This window comes from Lissotriton vulgaris, chromosome 5, assembly GCF_964263255.1.
Source record: "Lissotriton vulgaris chromosome 5, aLisVul1.2, whole genome shotgun sequence".
Taxonomy (NCBI): domain Eukaryota; kingdom Metazoa; phylum Chordata; class Amphibia; order Caudata; family Salamandridae; genus Lissotriton; species Lissotriton vulgaris.
Genome location: NC_141693.1, coordinates 497769188 through 497790628, shown reverse-complemented (window position 1 = coordinate 497790628; position 21441 = coordinate 497769188). Strand labels below are relative to the sequence as shown.

The 21441-nt window shown below is 47.1% G+C and overlaps 1 protein-coding gene across 1 annotated transcript in view; it reads right to left on the bottom strand.

Moving 5' to 3' along the window:
* Positions 1–21441, bottom strand: part of PCDH15 (protocadherin related 15) — a 2701201-nt gene that overhangs the window by 1273998 nt on the left and 1405762 nt on the right. Inside the window, exon 11 of the mRNA XM_086921939.1 lies at positions 13517–13723. Within this exon, the coding sequence (XP_086778065.1) occupies positions 13517–13723 (207 nt within the window). The remainder of the gene's footprint in view (positions 1–13516; positions 13724–21441) is intronic.

The window sequence follows — 21441 nt, the reverse complement described above, 5'->3', positions numbered from 1 at the left end:
CTCCGAACGTAAGCTTTACACCCGCAGGAGAACAATACAAAGTCGCATACAAGCGTTTAAGCAAATCCAGACCCAAAAGATTTTCACCACAACCAGTGGTTAAAATCAACGGAGCTTCGAGCTCACGAGGCCCAATTTTAAGGGGCAAAGGGCGCGAAACTGGATTGCTAACGGGGGCGCCAGAGAATCCAACAGATACATTTGTTAAGCCAGACAAAGGTGCGCCAGGGAGTTTCGAATGCATGATAGAACTTTTCGCTGCACCAGTGTCCAACAGAAAAGGCTCAACGACGCCCGATGTAGCAACTGCGACGTAAGGCCCTCTCTGATCAACCGGAACTGATACCACTCCCTCTCCTTGTCTTTGGCTGTCCTAGTAATTACTATCGTCAGTTCCCTGATCGACGTAATAATCGTCTACATTGTACTGCGCAGATCGTCCTTGCGATGATCCACGTTGATCGAAACAGTTATTAGAATTTGATGAATGGTCAGAGCGATCATTGTGAGCACCACGACCTCTACCACGTGATGCGTTCTGTGAACCACCACGACCTCCTCTAGACGAATTACCACCACTACGGTCATTTAAAGCAGGACAATCAAATTTAATGTGTCCCTCCTGTCTACAATAAGCACATTGGTTGTACCCCAACGAAGATCTCTGAAAAGATGAATCATTACGCGGCTGCGATCTATTTGATTGCGACTGCGATCTATTCTGCTGAGGCGCATTCTGATTAGAACGCGGCGGATATGCTTGTTGTAACAACACTTTAGTTTTCAGCTCTTTCGTTTTTTTATCGGCACGGTCATTTTCCTCTTTTTCTCTATTTTCGTAATATTGTGCCGTAGCCAATATCTGAGCTGAGGTAGAAACGGCCCACGCACTTTCTGAATTCTTCAATTTATTGCACAAGTCGGGCAATAAGTTCGATACAAATTTATCCACAAACAGCCTTTGTCCACCCTCAGTACCCATATCCTGCCCACTATGATCGGCGAATGTTTCCTCGAACCTCGTAAAGAAGTCTGAAACACTCTCATCTTTCTTCTGCTTACAGGCTGACAACTTGTCCCAATTTACCCTCATAGCTGGCATAAGCGTTTTCATTAACGTAATGATTCGCTGGGGAAGAAGTTCAATCAACTGATCTGGTTTAGTAGCAGCCACTTGTCCAGCGTCTGCCGCTGTAATGGCAGCCCAATCACCACCTAATTCATTCGCGTGATCTTGGTGACGAATCTTGGCCCATACCGGTTGCGGTACGACATTGCCAAACAACATGTCGATATCGGCCAGATTCATTATCGTAGCGTCTACGAGCTGCGATAATTCTTTGTAATACCCCGCAGGATTTTTGCGAGGATCAGGCAAAGTTTGTTTCACCTGAAGCACTTCCGATCGTTTCCAAGGGAGGTGTATCCACACTCTCTGGAAATGTGCTGGTATTGGAGCATTAGCATTGGTATTATCAGCGGGTACCCAAACTGGCGGAACTTCTCGCATAGGATATTGGCCAGACCCATCTCGTTGTTCAATGTCCTCAACGAACAATGCATGAGGAATAGGAGCAGGACGAAGAGATAGCAACCGTTCAATAGCACGTCGGACATTAGTATCGACTATCAGTCCAGTTGCGAACTGAAGCCGAAGATTAGACAGGGCGGTCAGCACCTCGTCAGGCGCAACAGCCGCTATCTGATCATGTAAGAACTTGCACATTTCATCAAACACATATCTCTGAGTAGGTATGTTGAATTGATCAAACGTTTCGAGGACAACACGAGGTGGATTTCTAACAGGGTTTATCATCCAACCCATCGCCATATTGTATAGCGCAACACGTTCTCTATTACCAGGAAGCTGGCTACGTCTCTGTGGACCATCAGAACCTGCAGACCCAAAAACAGGTCCGAGCGACTGAAAGAAGTTTGTCGCAAGGGGAGAATCACGATTACGAGTAGAGGGAGAAGAGTAAGACACAGGACTAACAAGAGAAGGAGTAGAGACGTTAGCAGCAACAGGGGTTAACAACACAGGAGCAGTAGTGTGAGTAGGAGTATGTGGAAGCGGAGGAGCAGTAGGAATAGACACAGGCACAGGAGCAGGAACAGTCGGAAGAGCGGGTGCAGGTTGAGGAATAGGCGGGGGAATAACAAGTGGGAGAGCAGGTACGGCAGGGACCACAGGAACTGCGGTACCCTGTACGTACGGAGGTGGCGACTTCATAAGATAGGACATTAAAGAATCCTCAACTGCCTCTTCCTTCTTATCCGACTCCGTAGACAAAACAGGATAGCATTTGTCTATGGACATACGCTGTAATCTCTCAAACACTTCCTTATCCTTATCCTCCTTATCACGCTGAAACTGCTCAGCTTTCTTTACAATAGTAGCAACAGTATCTCGCTGACTACGTTTATTTTGTCTGATCTCTTTCTGTCGGGCTTCTTTGCGCCAGAACCGAAAGGCATCAAACATGGCCGGCCTAGATTTACGTTCGAACAACTTTATTTCCAAATTATCTAAGATCGACGCTTCGAAGCTACCGTGAGGTGGCCAACGAAGATCGCCGTCTTTCTTTGTATATTTGATCCAATAATCGTTAAAAGCAATCGGGCCTAGCCCATGTTTGCTATATAGGTCATAAGTAGGAGTTCCAACCGGAGGTATCGGACACGAGTCCTCCAGCAGGGAATCCGCACCACAAGGTCTAAAGCAACTGAACAAAGTACTGCGACCAGGCATCTTGCACACTAGCCGAGTTTCACAAACTTCAAGGGTTACGGGATTTCGGGATTTACCAAGTCCCAGCAAAGAACTAAACCCTCGGTCTTTGGCGGCTGCAGTCGTCAAACAAATACAACAACAACAAAGTACGCTAGCAAAGTGTCACCGACAAAAACACTCACACAGCGTGTACAACAAAGACACCCGCTAAAGTGTCTACAACAAAAACACTCGCTAAAGTGTTTACAACAAAGACACTCGCTAAAGTGTCTACAACCAAGAACTCTGGGAGCGACCCACAAATACTTAACTCAAAGATCAATGGCGTCCTCAGGAAGGCCCGTCAATCGTCTCGCTATACCAAGGTCTACGCCAGGCGCCAAAACAGGTCTACAGTCAGGGTAGCAGTCCGTCGCAGCCGTTAGGAGGCGGGAATCTTCGCGGGAAAAGTCTTCGGGCCACTTATTTCGACAACAGGATCGATGAAGCGGGGTGCACCTTCCCTCGGAGATTTCACACGAAGTTCCTCACGATCGTCAGGCTTGGACCGGTACCACTGATGCAGCCCCACGTTGGGCGCCAACTGAAGGACTGGGTTCTTTGGACCCAGCGGTGCCAGGGCACAACACCTGAAACCTTCGTGGGTAACCTGCTCCGGCGTACAAATCACAGAGACACGGGACACTTCCTTCGGCGTCAAAGAGTCAAGGTTTATTTACTGCAGGGAACACAGAAGTCACAAGAAGTACATCGAGTGTAGTTCGGGGAGACTGCTTCAAATTGTATTTGTGGATCGCTCCTTTTATACAGTTTCTACCCATAGGATAACATGATACACAATAGTTTACAACCTGGTTCCCACAAGTCGCTCTCAGAGGGGTCGCTTAGATCACTTTGAAACACACAAGATCCGGAACATAAGTGCGGAAACATTTGGCGGTTCCCAACTGTAAAAACCCATCTTCCCACCATTAGCAAATTCCAATCAGCAGTAAAGTAGATCGAAACAGGAACGAAGACAGGTGCAGAGGAAGACGGAGACAGTGGGGAGATCGGAAAGGGTGTAAAAGGGGAGTGTCGAGAAGCACGAGATACAGGCATCAAAGGGACGTGCCTAATGAGATGCACGGCTGAGACAATAAGCCCGTGCGGCAAGATGAGCCTCGAGCGGCGCCATCTGCCTTACAGTAGCATCCCCCTCGTCATAAAGACACTTTCAAAGAACATGTGTCTTCCGCAAATATCTTGGGAGTCCCAGGGTCGCGAAGCGGACAGCGTCCGTTCGCTGGCTACTTGAGGGCAAGAGACAAAATGGATGCCGTATCTAAGATGGAACCCGTGGGTACAGATGACAAACCCACATAACAAACGAACGGTTTAAGTTAGCACAGCGAAACTGCGCACACTTGCTAAACTCGTCATTTGCGGTTCATAGATACTAGACTCGACCATATTCGTGTGAGTCGAAAACACCACTTACAATTGTCACGGAACCTCAAGGCCCATACTCGGCCTTCGATGGGTATTCCCCTCGGCCTGTCACGGCTGGCTGATTAATTACTCCCTCAAATGTTCAGTGTATGTTGCGTTTCTAGGAGGGAAGCTTGGTTATTTCTGTTTTAGAGGGCACGCGCTTCGTTTCTCACTCAACGCGCATCGGATCCCCCCAAACCTACGCGCTCCCACGCTTTGGAAATCCCGCCGGTCAACCCTCCGCGGTGTTCGAGATTCTCCTTCTGGATCAGCACACATCGTTCGCATGGGACATCTACCCACACATTTCCACACTGCGAGGCCCACTCACCTAAGCCTGAAGTCAGAAGATTTCACGCACCCTTGTTCCGCTGCAACTTCTTTCTGCGACGTCCGACTCCTGGGAGGTCAAGTAGACAAAGAGGGCGTCCTCACGTGCGGCGCGGGCTTTTAAGCTTCGCGATCCAGACTACTTCTGGTCCCATCTAACCTATTGGCAACGCGTTTCCTGTTTTACCCTTCGCTTGTCCCTTCCGCGTCGTGCGACCCGGAAGGTGGTTTCCTTACCTCGTGGCCCTTTGGCTGCCACTAACGGCGCCACGTCCCTTAAGTGGGGTGGCGCCTTGCATTACTGGAAACTCATGACTACTGTCATGTACAGCACAAAGGCCTGGAGTCCCTGCACTGGGATCACTTATTTGAAATGTATTTTCACTTCACACACCTTTCTTCGTCTCTATTATGAGAAACTTTGATGCCAGAGTTGTCAAATTGGTGTCTATAGGCAGGGCTGTTGTTTTCCAGTGTTCAGCTTTTATATATAATTTTAACAAGTGACAGACGGACTTTTGTGAAAAGAATAAGTCGCAAATAGAAGTGGGAATGCCAGCAAATTAAATGAGGAAAGCTGAGCCAGGGCTCAGTAAAGGGTCTCACTTGGCTCTAGGACTCCATGCACGAGCCAAACCATGAAAAGGTTTGGCATATATATTGTGCATCAAACATAATGTAAAAATATGATACCTGTCTTCAATAGACAAACACTGTATTTCTCTAACATGCGGAAGCATTTCATATTTGTACATTCGATTAAATAACTGCGCTGCACAGACAGACATTTAGGAAAGAGTGATAGTTATTAAACATGAACTTAGAAAGATGAATTGCTCACCGGCCAACAATAATGCCATTGGTGAACTAAGAGGCAAGTCAGAAGTCATGTAAACTGTAAATATGGCCTTCATATTTATTATAGATAGGGCAACATTTATAGACTAACAAATCATACATAAGAGGTGCTTATGTAGCATGCATCTTGAGCTCTCATACGTGACAAAACAGAAAATGAGCCTCTGTGAAATATAATGTTTATCTAGGATTACACAATTTGAACAAGTAGGGATGCCGGTATAGATTTCAGGTCATCTGCTTTCATATTTTGACATTTAGCCATCAGATGATTATCTCTGTCGCTCCCTCTCTCACTCAGCACTGGCGCAGAACGTTCGAAGCAACAAACGGGTTACGGGACTGTGATTTCTGGAATTATTGGGGAGGCATCAACTCAGAGTGCATCTATGCCAGTTGTAGTCGTTGTACTATTATTATAGAGATTTTATATTTTGGTCAGGCTAATTTGCTTGTTCAATGAGTGCTTCTGTATTAATTTTCAACTGTGAGGTCTGATTCTTACTTTTGCTGATTCTTCGTGTTGCTCTTATAGTCTGCTCAGGAGTGTGGTGTCACAAGGGCTTATTCTAAAAGTCAGGACCCACCCCTCTATGTGGTTAGAAAGCTAACTACGATTCTTCTCAGACTCTGGGTCTCTGAAGGGGCTCTCTGTTTTAGGGATTGTGGTTGTTACTATTTGGATGTTGTTTTTGATTCTGCCACCGCTATGCCTTGTTTGACATGTCTGAAGAGCGGCAGCCATTGTGGGGGCATACCAGTAGGCTTGATCTAGTGTTTTTTCACCTTTAAACTCATCGACTGACACTATGGCGCTAAAGTTAAGTGGTCATCCCTTGCAAATTGAGTCATCTGTAGGTAAATGGTTTGAGTGCTGTCAAAATCTTTTTACAATTTGTTGTAGCTCATATTAAAATACTTTGATGTGATGGATTGCAGATATTAGTACTCTGCAAATGTACACTCTTTGCACTTATAAACACTCTCAGAGTAGATGAGTGACAGAGTTCTATACTCCCTCCTCTCAACACTGTATGTTTTGTTAGTATCTGGCCTTGGTACTTCTGTTGTTGGAATTTACATGTGGTTGTTTACCAGTGGCTCCCACATTCTTACTTGTGGGAAATATAGAAAAACAGTTTCCTCTGCCGTGCAGGGCCTGTTTTTGGCATTCCGATTGCGGTGCCCATTTTCAGGGCACCACTGTGGGAACATCAAAAACAAAGCCAGCCAGACAGGAAGAAATTCCTAATCTGGCTGGGGGTCTGGCCACTGCTTTGGCAGTGCGGTTGCAGAGCGGACCCGGTGCTACTTTGCCAAAGCCGTAATCAGGCTCATAGTGTTGTCATTGCAAACTATGTGGTTCTCAAACTCACAGGGTTAGAACTGCAAAACAGTGTTTTGTTATATACAAATCCCTTTTTGAGGGTCGGAAAAGTCCAATTGACTCACAAAAGGGGTTCTATGGCTAATTCAGAATCATAATTGGAAGGGGGTATAAAAAGGGCTGTCCCTCCTAATTTTAATTTGCAATGACAGATATCAATGATTAGTTACTGTAATTGTGATGTAAACCATTAATCAGCAACTTCACCTGAGTTTTGGTGCTATCGGATGTGCAAAGTAAAGTAGATGCTATCCCTGTGGGACAACTTACACTATGTGAAGTGTGTTAGGTGGCCTTGGGAGGCAACCAGCGTTGTCCAGGGAATTATTGCATGCTTTCCTGGTGGCTTTTCAAGCAGAAAACTAGTAAACATTTAAAGCAGCACCTCTCTCTTTAAGGGGCACATGCTGCTCACAAAAATCCTTTAAGTAATGTGAATGCTGCTGTTTAGGTCTGGTCTCCCTTGCCGGCCACCATGGCTACACTCGTTGCCAGTCACAGGAGCTCACAATGAGAGACCAAACAAATTAGTATTCATTAAAAATGTTATTTTGATAATCTCTATAAATGGGAAATGTGTTATTCAAGCTCTTTGCACATAGGTCACATACAAAATTGCATCTCTTTCAGCAGAACAGCTGGTGTGTAATTTGTGCATGATTTGTGAACAAGTATAAGAGCATCAGGCCCAAAATTACCTCCCTGACTGACACTGTAAAATCCAAAAAATCTTTTCAAAATATCAGTGTAATAAAACTAAATGCTACTTTACCTAATATGTCATATTCTCTAGTAATAATGGAAACTTGCTCTACCCTTCCCTTTCTTCAATTGCATCTCAGAAACAATGGATGGTTTACTAACACTGATGCTTCCTAATATAAAATTATTATTCTGATTAGCTATCCTGATAAAAAACAACATAGAATTCTATTTCCCTAAACATACTAGAAAATTCATTATCATATTTATGATTTAAGAAGATAAGCCAGCAATTATAATCTTTCAGTCTGAAAATTGCAATGGCTTTTGATTGTACATACTCCTGGATTGAATGTTTCGTAAAGGAAACTAAGCACCGTTTGCGGATTCTGAACATACTACAGAACTAGTAGATGCTGCTGTGTATTGCCTAATGCAAAAAAAACTATTGATGGACAGAATGCAAAGTAATGTTAAACTTTCACGCCGGTACAGAGATCTAGGCCTAAATACATCTTATTTTGCTCCCCATGCAATTCCAGTTTGAACCCAACCATATGCAAATCAATCTTGAACCTGCTTCCTATGGGAACAGTCCAGCCCGAACTGCAATGCCAGGTATTCCCTGGACTGCAAACAAGCATCCTAGGACCAGTTTTGGGGTTTATCAGCATCCGCCAAGTGTAAAATATTGGTCTCAATAGTTTGAGAGACCTGCACTGGCTCCCCGTCAGCAAGAGGATCACGTTCAGGCTGCTCACCCATACACACAAAGAGCTCCACAACATGGGTCCCGAATACCTCAACAACCGCCTTCCATTCTACACCCCCATACGCCAGCTCCGCTCCACCAGCCTCGCCCTCGCTACCATTCCACGGATTCGCAGAACCACCACCGGAGGAAGATCGTTCTCCTATCTGGCAGCCAAGACATGGAACTCCCTCCCCAAACACCTACGACTGACCCAGGACCATCTCACCTACTGGAAACACCTCAAGACCTGTCTCTTCGAGCAGTAGCGGCTCCCCCCCCCCCTTAGCGCCTTGAGACCCTCACGGGTGAGTAGCGCGCTCTACAAATTTATTGATTGATTGATTGATTTGTTAGCATCCACAAATTCTAGTTTTTGTTACTCAATGAAAATAACTTTTTGTGTTAACTTCTCAAATTAGGCTGCTTGGACTTTTTGATTGCTATTACCAGATGGACTGCCCTTAGAATGTCTTTGGAATAGAATTAGTGGCTGCTGAAGGAATGGGTAGAATTTCCTTTGGATTCTTCAGATGAATGTTGAGTACCCAGAGCATCAGAAGACATATCGTGCTGTGCACCCAGATTCAGTGCCTTAGCTGGTCTTAAGTTTTCTATGAACATCATATTAGAAGGGTAAAAAATAGCATATCTTTGAATTGCCCCTTCTCAGGTAGTTCTTGAGTTCTTGTATACCTCATTTCAGTCTGTTCAGGCAAACTGTTCATAATGCTAGGTAGAGGGTGTCTTGTAGGCAGGGAATAGGTTCTTCTATTAAGCACAATCCATTTAGAGTCTATAGAAACCATTTGTAATGGGCCAGGTAAACTACTTGCTTCTCCTCTATCTTGTCTGCGACAACATTGGAAGACTGAATCGGAGGTTCTCTCTGCGGGTCTAACAAGCAGTTATCCATTCTTTTTTTTTCACAACAAATTTTATTGATCGATAAAGCAGAATAATATATGTGGCTCCTCACAGTCAGGAGATCACCACCAAGCATCCTGGCACAGTTTACATCACGAGCACAATTTCCAATCAATAATAGGTGAAAAGACCAAGAAGAAAAACCCCCTCCCCCTCCTCCACCCCCCGCCAACCCCCACCACCCAACTACCCAACTACCCACCTTTTATCCCTCCCTAACCCCATGCACGTGTGAAAAGATAGGATTCAGTACTTGGTCGTAGTGTGCTAGGCATGACACAGTTCTCAGGCCCGTGCGGCGTCTTCCACCTATATGTCCTCCTCTTGTTCCACCGGGGGATCCAGTGTCAACCCCCTATAATCCGCCCACCGCTTCCAGATCTTAAAATGCTTACGGGGGCATCCTCTCGCTTCAAACACCGGGCGTTCTAGCCCCATACAGTAGTCTAGTCCAGCCTTCCATGCACACAGAGGGGGGGCTCATTCTCCCTTCCATGCTCGGGCCAGGCCTCTAGTCATCCATTCTTGATGCAAAACTAGTTGAGGTTCTATTGATGGTCACTGACTCTTTGAGCATTCCTACATCGGCTGCCACCTCCTTTGTATTAGCTATACCACTGTTCTTAGGATTAGCGGAGGTGGTTAAATCTGATTCTTTCTCAATGCAGTTCTGCTGAGCAGTGCATGGGACTCTGGTCTGATGGCTTAGAAGGCTATGTGATAGTGAGGTGTCGGGTTGGCAGAGCTTATTGTCATAACATAGGGGCTGATAAGGCTGCCGGGGGGGTTATGAATGCCTTCTTCAGTTTTATCCTCAGTGACAGTCAGAATAGAATCAGAACTGGAAGCTTCGGAGTGAGTTGGAGGTCAAGGTGTACTTTGGCTGGCATTCCTCCATTAAATTTAGACTTGCAAAATTCTCCCTTGTTGGACCGTGTTTGCCTCCTACGGTATTAGTAGCCACTTTCAGTGTTGGTGTCGCAGTCTGTGACAGTAGGACTAGGACTTGCTGCTGCTGTTATTTCAAGCCACATTGCTGCAGCAGCTGCTACCCGTCCCACGTTAACGTTAGTTTTTTCATGGTGCCTTGTAGCTCTGCCATTGCTAATTTTAAGTAATTTCTGAGTTTCCATTTGAAACAGCCTGGTGTTTCTATGATTAATCACCTTGGATTTAACACCAGCCATCAGGGCCCGACTGTTGATCTGTATTGCCCAGGATCAATGTAGTCAAATGAACAGTACATGAGCAGATAGCGGTGAGGTACTCCATAAGGGACACATATGGAAAGTATAACGATAGGCAGAAATAACAAAAAAAATAACTTAGGCCCGATCAGTCAAGCCCAGGTTCCAACGAGAGGCAGACACGCACATCCCAAAATATTCCCAATACAACCTTCCTTTTAGACCCACTCTATTTTATGAATATAAACAGGTGGCAGCAGGGCAGTTCATATTGGAGTAGGCCCAATATCAGCTTCACCCCTGCCCTAGCAAAAAAAGTTAAATCCCTGAATTCAGCAACAGTTCCGATCAGGTAGCCAGTAAGTCAACCGCCTTCTCTGCCGTGAAGATAACGTGTGGAGAGCAGTATTAAAAATCTGCGTAGAGACGCTTTTCAGTGCGGCCTACTTTCAAGCTGTTCCTCTTTGGTTCTGCTCCATAGCTGGACTCCCGCCATACTTGGCACACTATCAGAGCCCGAAATGCTCAGCGTTCTAGATTTGCCTCGAAAATCGGAATCGGCATTTCTGCTGAGCCACACCCGTGAAACTGCATGGTGCCGACTGCCAGGACCGCCCCAAAGGATCCAGAGTGAACGTGATGCGCAGGGGCGGTGGGTGGCTGCATGAAGCGGGGCGGTGGGTGGCTGCATGAAGCGTAAGGGGAGGTCGAAGCCACACTACGGCGCATGGGAGGTGCTGTTCATCAGAGCTACTCGGCAGCTGCATCGGGTGAATAAATTCCTAGAGAGCGACTTCCAGATGCCAAAATATCCCTGGAATTGTTCATCATTCCTAACAAATTTCACATGAATTTCCTCTGCCACAGTCCATTCAGTGACATTTTCAACCGAATGCTGTAATGTTGGTTTAGGCGTTAACCAGTGTATTGTTTAGCTTGCAATAAACTAATTTTCTCAAATCTTCTCTCAGTTTTGCTTTTTGTGTTAATTGCATCTATGCCTAGGAGGCATGTCTCTGGATGAATATGTAATAAAATCTGTGTGTGGATTGCCTACCTATCAATTTCTTGCCTCCAATATTCAGCTATGTTTGGGAATTCCCATACCAGATGGAACTATGTGATCTCTTGATCATTACACTTAGGACAGCAAGTATATTTGTTCGAGTCAATCCTATGAACCATTGCATGTATTACATTAGTTCTGTATACAAAGTTGAAATGTGAGAGGTAAAACCACGTATTGTTTGATGCCTCATGTATAAGTGTGAGTGCACACTACCATTGCCTGTCTGAGTTTTTCCCACTGCACTCAGATTCCCATTTGTCTCTAGATCTAGTTCCTTCTAAATTAAGTGCTTTGTTACATTGCATCAATAGTTTGAAAATACAGTGAACTCTCATCACAAAAAATAATAAAAGTTGAACATATTTTTTAAAATATTTCCTTGATTTTTCTGAAACAGTTCAGAAACTGAAAAAGTGACACTTTTGTGAAGTGTATTAAGTTGCAGGAACATACACTTGGTTGTCTAAATGGCATGTGTTGAAGTTCTAAATATTTTTATTACTGCATTTCATTTATTTTGATGCAATTTAAAACAGCAATATTGAAGAAGGAGAGTCTAATTTTACTGGCTTTTTGTGAATTAAATGTGAGTTATATTCATCAACACCAAAACAGTATTTTATTGCACAATAAACATCTGCAATCAAATGCAACCCTCTTTATTAGAGATTCTCATGATATGCCAGCTCCAATAATGATTTGTTTTTTTGTGGATGGGCAGACATTTCAATGTGAAAACAGCATAGTTGTTCAATTTCCAATCAGTGCTACATATTTCAAATGCCAAGTTTCTTTGCCAGTATCATTTTGCTATGATACAAATGACTACTTCTCCTAAGTTGTTTCATATATATTCAGCATAATCATGACCACATTTGGAATAATACTTTATCCCAGAATGGTACAAGGCAATAGAATGACATCATAATCATTGTCTTAAATGTTTCATCTAACAAGATAAGACCCCACTATAAACACCTTCCAATTTGCCGCAGAATTCTCTTGACTGCAAAAGTAAATCTGCCTTCCCTCCATCAACACTCCAGATTTTGCATCTTTTTCTGAACCCTATTTTTGCTGTATTTTTATTATTCTGTGTACCTTAGTCCTGCTAAACAGAGGTAAAATGCCCGTGTTCCCCCTTTAAGCATTGTCAATTTGGCTTACTCCCTGATTGACATATACTTGCCTTTAACCCCTTCACTGCGGCGGCTATTCTGCCGCAGTCCTAAGGGGTTGGGGGGACGCGCGGCGGTCCCGTGCTCATGACGGTACTGCTCCGTCACGGCACGTGGGTGAGCTGTGCTTGTGACGGAACGGTTCCGTCACGGCCCCGCCCGCTCAATAGAACGCGCCGCGCAGGCGGGCAGTGACGGAACCGTTCCGTCACCAGCACAGCCCACCCGAGGCTCGTGAAGGAACGGTTCCGTCACGAGCATGGGAGGGGTTAAGTCTGCAGCGTAAGGTGTAGAAAATATTCCCAGGGACTGGAAGTTACATGACACCTGTGAACTGCTCTACCTTTTGTGCCAGCCACCCAGTGGGCCTGTAAAACATGGCTCCAGACTGACACCAGGTGCCTAAACACTTGGGGGCCAATTACGATGTCTGTCGTAAAGCCTGGAAACTTAGGCCGAAGAAAAACAAAACGAATAATCCATATTCAGTATGTAGAGGTCATCAATTGGTTGAAAAACATGCAGACTTATTAAATAATAAGGACCTGTCTTAAAGTTTGGGGCATGTGTACTCTGTGACAAATGTGACGGATATTCTGTCTCCCTTATTATAAGTACATTATATCTTAACGCACAGGTGTACAGAATATCGGTATTGACTGCAACGTCACCATCCACCAAACTCTAAATCAGGCCCAAAGTTTCTAATGTACGAAAAACTAGATTTCTTACCAAATAGCTTAGTGAATGGCACAGAATAGAAAAGATTGATTACAGTATTATTATACAAATGTGATACAAATGATTCACAATATAGTATAGACTTATGAAAACAAATGTCTAACAGGTGTTATGTGCACCAATTATGTCAAAGAAAAAAATTTGAACTGGTATATCACAAAGCATGATAAAAGTCTCACCTCTTCTACGTCGTTGTCTAAGGCTATTATTTTCAGGGGAGCTGTTAGATTCTGGTTGGCAGAGATGGTTGTACCCACAGGAGAAGATTCCAAAATGAAACCTTGATATCCATCTACCGTGAAGAAAGGTGCTTGGTTGTTCTCATCAAGGATATCGATATGCAAATTGGCAAATGCTGGAAGAGGATGGCCGTTGTCTTGCTCTGCCTAGACAAGAGAGAGGTGTGCATTAAGGGCAAGAAGGAACCCATCCGTGTTTATATTTCCATAGCTGTGCAATGATAAAGTTTCAAATGATCACTGAAGATAACCTTCCTAAATGAAACTGCAAAGGACATATAAATTACTTGTTTTGTGGCCATGGACAGTCACTGAGTTGAGCTGGGTTCGTGAAGTAACTCGCACTGTCTACGGTGTATGCACAAAAGAAGTTACTCAACATACACTGCATATATGGAACACAGGTCAGAAATACAGAGATCCTTATTACTAGATGCCCAATAATTAAAGGGTAGAAATGGAGCTTGAGATAACGATTGTGTGTTGTATCCCCAAATTACAATATAGCATGAGTTTTCAGGCCGGCAAGGAGGAATAGCATGTAGGACCCAGATTTACTGGAAAGGGGCGACCACTCGGTCCCCCCGAACGTATGGTGGAGTGCCCCGACCCCCCCAGGAAGCCATCTTGGGCGGGAGGCGAGTCTCGGCTGGTATGCCCAAAGCGGCGTAGCCGGGGCGCGCTTTTTCCCGCCCAAGAGTGGGTTGTCCGAGACACTGAAGCCGCCAGCCACGCCCCCGGAGGCGGGTGGAGGCGGGTTTACGCCCGCCCGAAGAAGGATAAAAGTAGCGACAAGCCAAGGAAGCATCCTCGTGTTCCTGTGCTCTGAAGCTGCACCTCCCCGCTGCACGTGAGCTCGAGACGGAACGAAGAGCCAATTTTGAGCGTGTTAATTTTTGTCGTTTTTCTTTCAGAGAATCAGCATTGGACAATGCCGGGCAAGAAGGTCGGAAAGCGGGTCGGTACCGATCAGATGCTACGCATTCTCGTGAAAGACATGGCCGAGATGAAGAAACAGATGGCGGCAATGAACGGTGTAGGGGGCCCTAAGCGAGTCATCGGACCAGCATTGCCGGGAGTAGTCCCTAACGGGAGAGGTAGAAGGGCCAAGAGGGGAGCAACTGGGAGAGAGGCCCCGGTTCCCAAGACGCCGCCGGCGCACCCTGATACACCGACTGAGGCGCCGATCCCGGTCCCGAACGAGGGGCGACCAATTCCCGTTGTAGTCACCCCAGTGAACGGGGAGGATATGCCTCCCGAGTTGGCCGCACAGTTGGCGGCATGGTTGGGGAAAGAGAGTGAGGGGGCAACGACAGATGACGCCAGGGCAGTAATGAGGCAGTTGCGGCAATCAAGAGAGGCTGCAAAGGCACCATGTCCTTTTGTTCCCCCGCAGGCTCCAGTGGGACAACCCGCAGCGGGCATGAGTTCGGCAGCGACTACGGTCACAGCTTCCGGTTCAGGTAAGCAGCTATTGCCGATTGCGGGGGAGGGGTCAGTACCCTCGAGAAGGGAGAAAGTGGCTCAGCATATTCCGATGGAAATCAAAGAGAGGATATGGGCTGAGAAATATATAAACATGTTTTCTTTATTAACTGATCATTACGAGATTGAGCATGTGAAAGTCCAAAAAGAGTTTCTGCACCCGAGTGTTTGGCGCGCCAAGATGGCCGCTTTCAGAGTTGATGAAACGATAGGTAATTGGGGCAGAGCGTTTGGGATATTCACTGCAATTATGGGGGAACAGAGGCCTGAACTGTTGGCCGAGTTACCCGTGTACCAGACACGTATTATGGAGTTTTCTCAGACATATGAGGGCAATCAGTGGTTTTGTTATGATAATATTTTTCGTAAGGCCAAGGAGTTCGACACATCTCTGACGTGGGATTGTTACGACTCCATTTCCTGGCAAAAAATGGAGAAATCAGGCATGACAAAGACGCCATTGTTGGGGGGGAACGGGGCGAGTTTTCCCGCCACTCATCTGGGGCGCCCTTTCGGGCGGGATCAAGTAACGAGCACCATGCAAGGTCGAATGGCAATACAGGTAAAAAAGGGGTCTGCTGGAATTTTAACAGGGGAAAGTGTACGAGGCCCCAGGGGTCATGCAAGTTTAGGCATGAATGTGGGGGGTGTGGACAGTCCTCGCATCCCGAGACCATGTGCAGAGCCAAAACGGGTGATAACGGAAGTAGGGGAAGCGCCAAACAGGTCTGAAATAGTCCGAGGGGCGCCTTTACCTACCCCGGTTGATACCATGGCAATGATTCCTTGGCTCAATGAATACCCGGATCATGTCTCCGCTGGGGTGTTGCGAGACGGTTTTTCGTATGGTTTCCGCATCCCGGTGGGGAATTTTCAGGGTAAAGCACAGTGTAGGAACCAACTGTCGGTCCTGCAGAATACGGCGGTGGTACAAGCAAAGATTGGGAAGGAGGTGACCCGGGGTCGGGTTGCTGGACCATTTGACATGCCACCAGTTGCTAATTTTGTTTGTTCACCCTTGGGAGTGGTCCCCAAGAAGGACCCGGGTGAGTTTAGAATGATACATAACTTGTCAGCCCCGAGAGGTCTTTCGGTGAACGATGCGATAGACCCGGAAGTTTGTTCGGTGCGGTACGCATCTTTCGATGATGCCGTCGCCATGTTGAATCGCCTGGGGCCCGGAGCGCTGATGGCCAAGTCAGACATCGAGTCAGCGTTCCGGTTGCTCCCGGTATACCCAGACGATCAGCGTCTCCTTGGTTTCATGTTTCAGGGACGCTATTACATGGATAAATGTATGCCAATGGGATGCTCCATATCTTGTGCATATTTTGAGAAATTCAGTAGTTTTCTGCAATGGGCATTCACAAGGATGACGGGGTTTCAGCATGTTATGCATTATCTTGACGATTTTCTGTTCCTGGGGGCAGCCGGGGACCCAGAATGTGCACAGGCTTTAAATGAATTTTGTGGTCTGATGAGTCAGTTTGGTGTGCCATTGGCGCCAGGTAAGACGGTGGGGCCATCTACTTCGCTCGAGTTTCTGGGAATAGAGCTCGATTCCGAAGAAGGTTGCTTCCGGTTGCCCAAGGAAAAGGTGATGAAATTCAGGGCCTCGCTTAAAACATGTATTAGCGAGACTAAGGTAAATTTGCATCAATTTCAGCAGACTGTAGGTCAATTGAATTTTGCCCTTAGAGTGATGCCAATGGCCCGCCCTTTTTCCCCGCTCGATTGCACAAGCCATGGTCGGTCTTAAAGAGGGGCACCACCGCACGAGGCTCTCGGCTGAGATTCGCCAGGACATGCGCATTTGGTTGGCATTCCTGGCGGATTTCAATGGTCGGGTTGTCTGGAACAAGCCGGCGGTGTCCTCCGAGGAGTTGGGGTTGTGGACAGATTCGGCAGGGAGTATAGGCTTTGGCGCCATATTTGGTAATCACTGGTCAGCTCCAACATGGCCGTCATGGTGGCACGAGTGTGGGCTTACAGGTAACATCGCTTTTCTCGAACTGTTCCCTATTCTGGTGGCCTTGAAAACATGGCCGGAGGGGTTTCGGGATCGCTCTGTGGTGTTCTGGTCTGATAACATGACCGTGGTTGAGTGTATCAATAGTCAGGCAGCACGATGCAAATGGTTTCTGAGATTGCTCAAGGAAATTGTCTTGCTATGTATGCAATTGAACGTGCTCTTTAGGGCAAGACATGTGCCAGGGGTGCTGAATCAGGCTGCTGATGCGCTTTCTCGTTTCCGTATGCAGGCCTTCTGGGGTTTTCTGCCCACAGCGGACCCGGTGGCGGCACCATTTCCCGAAGCTCTCTGGTCTCTCGGTGCCCCGAACTACAAAACCTCGTGGGAGAGAGTTTAGCACCCAGGACAAGGAAGGCATATGAAGGGGCGTTCCGTTCCTATTGGTCCTTTTTGGGTTCTGCTAGGGGGGAGCTTTGGGGCCAAGAAGAGTATGTCTTAAAGTTTTTGCTGTCATTACATCAGGCAGGCAAATCGGTAGCTACGGCCCAGAGGCATCGGGCCGCCATTTCCTTTATGGCACGGGCTCATGGTATCCAGGACCCCACGGCGTCTTTTGTAGTACAGAAAGCGCTGCGTGGGTGGCAACGCCTTGAGGGTCGCAGAGTAGATGAAAGGCACCCGATAGGTCTGGAAAGGTTGGCCCAGTTACTGTCTGTACTCCCTGCGACATGTTCATCTCATTCAGAGACAGTGTTATTCCGGGCCGCTTTTGCATTAGCATTCCATGGGGCTATGCGGGTAAGCAAACTGGTGGCAAAGAACAAGCAGGATACGGTTGTGGACTGTGCCGAGAGCACATTCAAGTTAAGGGGGAGACGATGATTGTCTCGTTTGCCAGGTCCAAGACTGATCAGGGTGCGATCGGGGACAGTGTAGTAGTCCAGCGGATTCCCGGATCTCCCATGTGCCCTGTTGCATGCGTTGAGGAGTATTTAGCGCAGAGGGCGGCATCATGGGGGGGGACCTTGCTGAGACACGCCGATGCCACCCCACTGACGAGGTTTCAGTTCCAGCGGGTGCTTGCAATGGCAATTTCGGCCGCGGGCTTGAACCCGGGCGAGTTTGGGACCCATTCCTTCCGGATAGGGGCTGCTACAGAAGCTACAGCCAGGGGTCTGAGTGTGGAAAAAGTAAAACAGTTGGGGCGTTGGTCCTCGAATTGTTACAAAAGGTATGTGCGGTTGCACATGTTGTGAAGCTGATATCATGTACTCACGCTTCTTGTTTTTGTTTGGTTTACAGTTTCGCAAGCTTACGAGGCGGGGCGGACTGTGCAGTCGACCCGACACCTGGGAACCAGCGGTCAAAGATCACCCGCTGAGGAAAAAGTGGTGTGGGTCGTGGGCCACTCATACGTGAGGCGTGCCGCGGACGTATTCAAAGCAGGTGACATGATTCACATGGCTGGGGAATACGGGTACAGGGTGACCTTCTACGGAAGGGGCGGGCTCTGTATTGACCAGTTTCAAACTTTTATGGAGGGTTTGTTAGGGCGGACAAGGTCACCGCCAGCTATAATCATAGTGCATCTTGGGGGCAATGATTTGGTGACCACTGGTCGACGGGTACTTCTCGAGTTGATATTGTCCACTGTAAGTTGGTTGGCGAGAAGGGTTCCGGGGTGCACGATTGCATGGTCCCATATGATTCCACGAAAGGTGTGGCGGGGGGCTAATTCAGTGTCTGCTATAAATCATTCTGTGAAGAAAGTAAATAACAAGCTTGGTAGACTGTTCCGTACAAGTACATTGCATTCGATTCCTCATGGATGTATCAGGGGGGACCATATGTATCTAGAAGATGGGGTCCATTTGTCCCGGGTGGGGAATTCTTTACTCATAGGAGACCTCGTAGCCTGGTTAATGAGTTTACAGCATGACCTTTAGGTAGGAGTTTTTGTGGGGGGTCCGGATAGCCGGTCAACTATCCGGCCTGTGGCGGTAAGGTCATGATCGCTGAGCAGTAATTGGAAGATCCCTAGGGGGGGGGCGTCACCCATTACGGATGGGAGCGCCCGGGGGGAGGTGGCCATTGGCCCCTCAACGGGGAGGCGGTCCCTTCTAAGGATGGGACGCCGAAAGGAAAGGGAAGGTGGTCAAGGCCCCTTCCTGGATAGGAGGGGCTACGGGCCCCTCCTGGAAATTTCCCGGGGCCAGGACATCTGCGACGGCAGATGTGGTAAGTTGTGTGGGGTGGGGAGGGGGGTCTACGCTACCTTCTAGACACCTCACACGAGTCCTCGGACGACCATTAAGATGGCGTCGAGTTTATTGGGGCCCCCGTCAAGACAAGGGAAATTGGTATGTGCACATGAGGTGCAGTCCTCTGTGCGGCCGCCCCTCACAAGTGAGGGGGGAGTTCTGGTTTAGGGATCTGACACCGGTTACGACCTTGCCGTTGGCCCTTAACGTTAGGATGTACAATTTCAATTTAAAAATGAATTTGTAGGATGTTAGTATCGGCTAGGAGAACCTTTGTATTAGAAATGTGTTAAGGTCAGCCAAAACATCGTAATGTGGAAATGAAATTGTACATGATATGAAACTGTTATTTTAATGTTTTAATTTTGTTTCATATTTTAATAAATACGGCCGGGAGGGTAACTCCCTCCCGCCTTCCAAAAGTTCAGAACTGTTTCCGTATTCCCATTCTTGGGGATTGTGTTGAGAGGGGTGGCGGGTATCTCAGCCATATGGAAAGGGGCGACCACTCGGTCCCCCCGAACGTATGGTGGAGTGCCCCGACCCCCCCGGGAAGCCATCTTGGGCGGGAGGCGAGTCTCGGCTGGTATGCCCAAAGCGGCGTAGCCGGGGCGCGCTTTTTCCCGCCCAAGAGTGGGTTGTCCTAGACACTGAAGCCGCCAGCCACGCCCCCGGAGGCGGGTGGAGGCGGGTTTACGCCCGCCCGAAGAAGGATAAAAGGAGCGACAAGCCAAGGAAGCATCCTCGTGTTCCTGTGCTCTGAAGCTGCACCTCCCCGCTGCACGTGAGCTCGAGACGGAACGAAGAGCCAATTTTGACCCACCCACCAGCCCCTGAGGACAGAAAGTCGTTTTTGAAATAAAGTCATTTGACGTGGTAACTATTTTTCTTACAGGTTGTTCTGAATAAAGTTGTGATGCAGTATGCAATAAAGTGGATAATTCTTTACAGTATGCTTTATTGAATAAAAGTAGTTGCACCAGAGTTGATCAGTGATGTTTTAGACAGTTCATACTTTGAATGTCTTATTGTCTTTCTCCTCTTTAGTAATTAGCATCTTTAGTAATTAGTTTGTCGTATTTATTATTTGGTCGGGCGGTAAGGTCATGATCGGTGAGCAGTAATTGGAAGATCCCTAGGGGGGGGCGTCACCCATTACGGATGGGAGCGCCCGGGGGGAGGTGGCCATTGGCCCCTCAACGGGGAGGCGGTCCCTTCTAAGGATGGGACGCCGAAAGGAAAGGGAAGGCGGTCAAGGCCCCTCCCTGGATAGGAGGGGCTACGGGCCCCTCCTGGGAATTTCCCGGGGCCAGGACATCTGCGACGGCAGATGTGGTAAGTTGTGTGGGGTGGGGAGGGGGGTCTACGCTACCTTCTAGACACCTCACACGAGTCCTCGGACGACCATTAAGATGGCGTCGAGTTAATTGGGGCCCCCGTCAAGACAAGGGAAATTGGTATGTGCACATGAGGTGCAGTCCTCTGTGCGGCCGCCCCTCACAAGTGAGGGGGGAGTTCTGGTTTAGGGATCTGACACCGGTTACGACCTTGCCGTTGGCCCTTAACGTTAGGATGTACAATTTCAATTTAAAAATGCATTTGTAGGATGTTAGTATCGGCTAGGAGAACCTTTGTATTAGAAATGTGTTAAGGTCAGCCAAAACATCGTAATGTGGAAATGAAATTGTACATGATATGAAACTGTTATTTTAATGTTTTAATTTTGTTTCATATTTTAATAAATACGGCCGGGAGGGTAACTCCCTCCCGCCTTCCAAAAGTTCAGAACTGTTTCCGTATTCCCATTCTTGGGTACTGTGTTGAGAGGGGGTGACGGGTATCTCAGCCATATGGGCCCAAGAATGCATGAGGTTCACATTTCAACTTTCAAGAGCCATTTGTGTGCACATTTGGTGTTACCCGGTTCACTACATACAGTTAGTTAGGGTGGTATCCCCTTCTGGATTACTGCTGCTCATGTTTCATTATGGGGAAAAGAGTACTGAACACCATTTCAGGTTTTCAAACTCTGATGCCCATAAATAATGTATTAACTTACAAAATCACAACGTTGGCACATGCTCAGCGATTGTGTGCTGTCTTACAAAATGAGTAAAACGCTCTGTTCTTAACCAAGGCTTTAATCA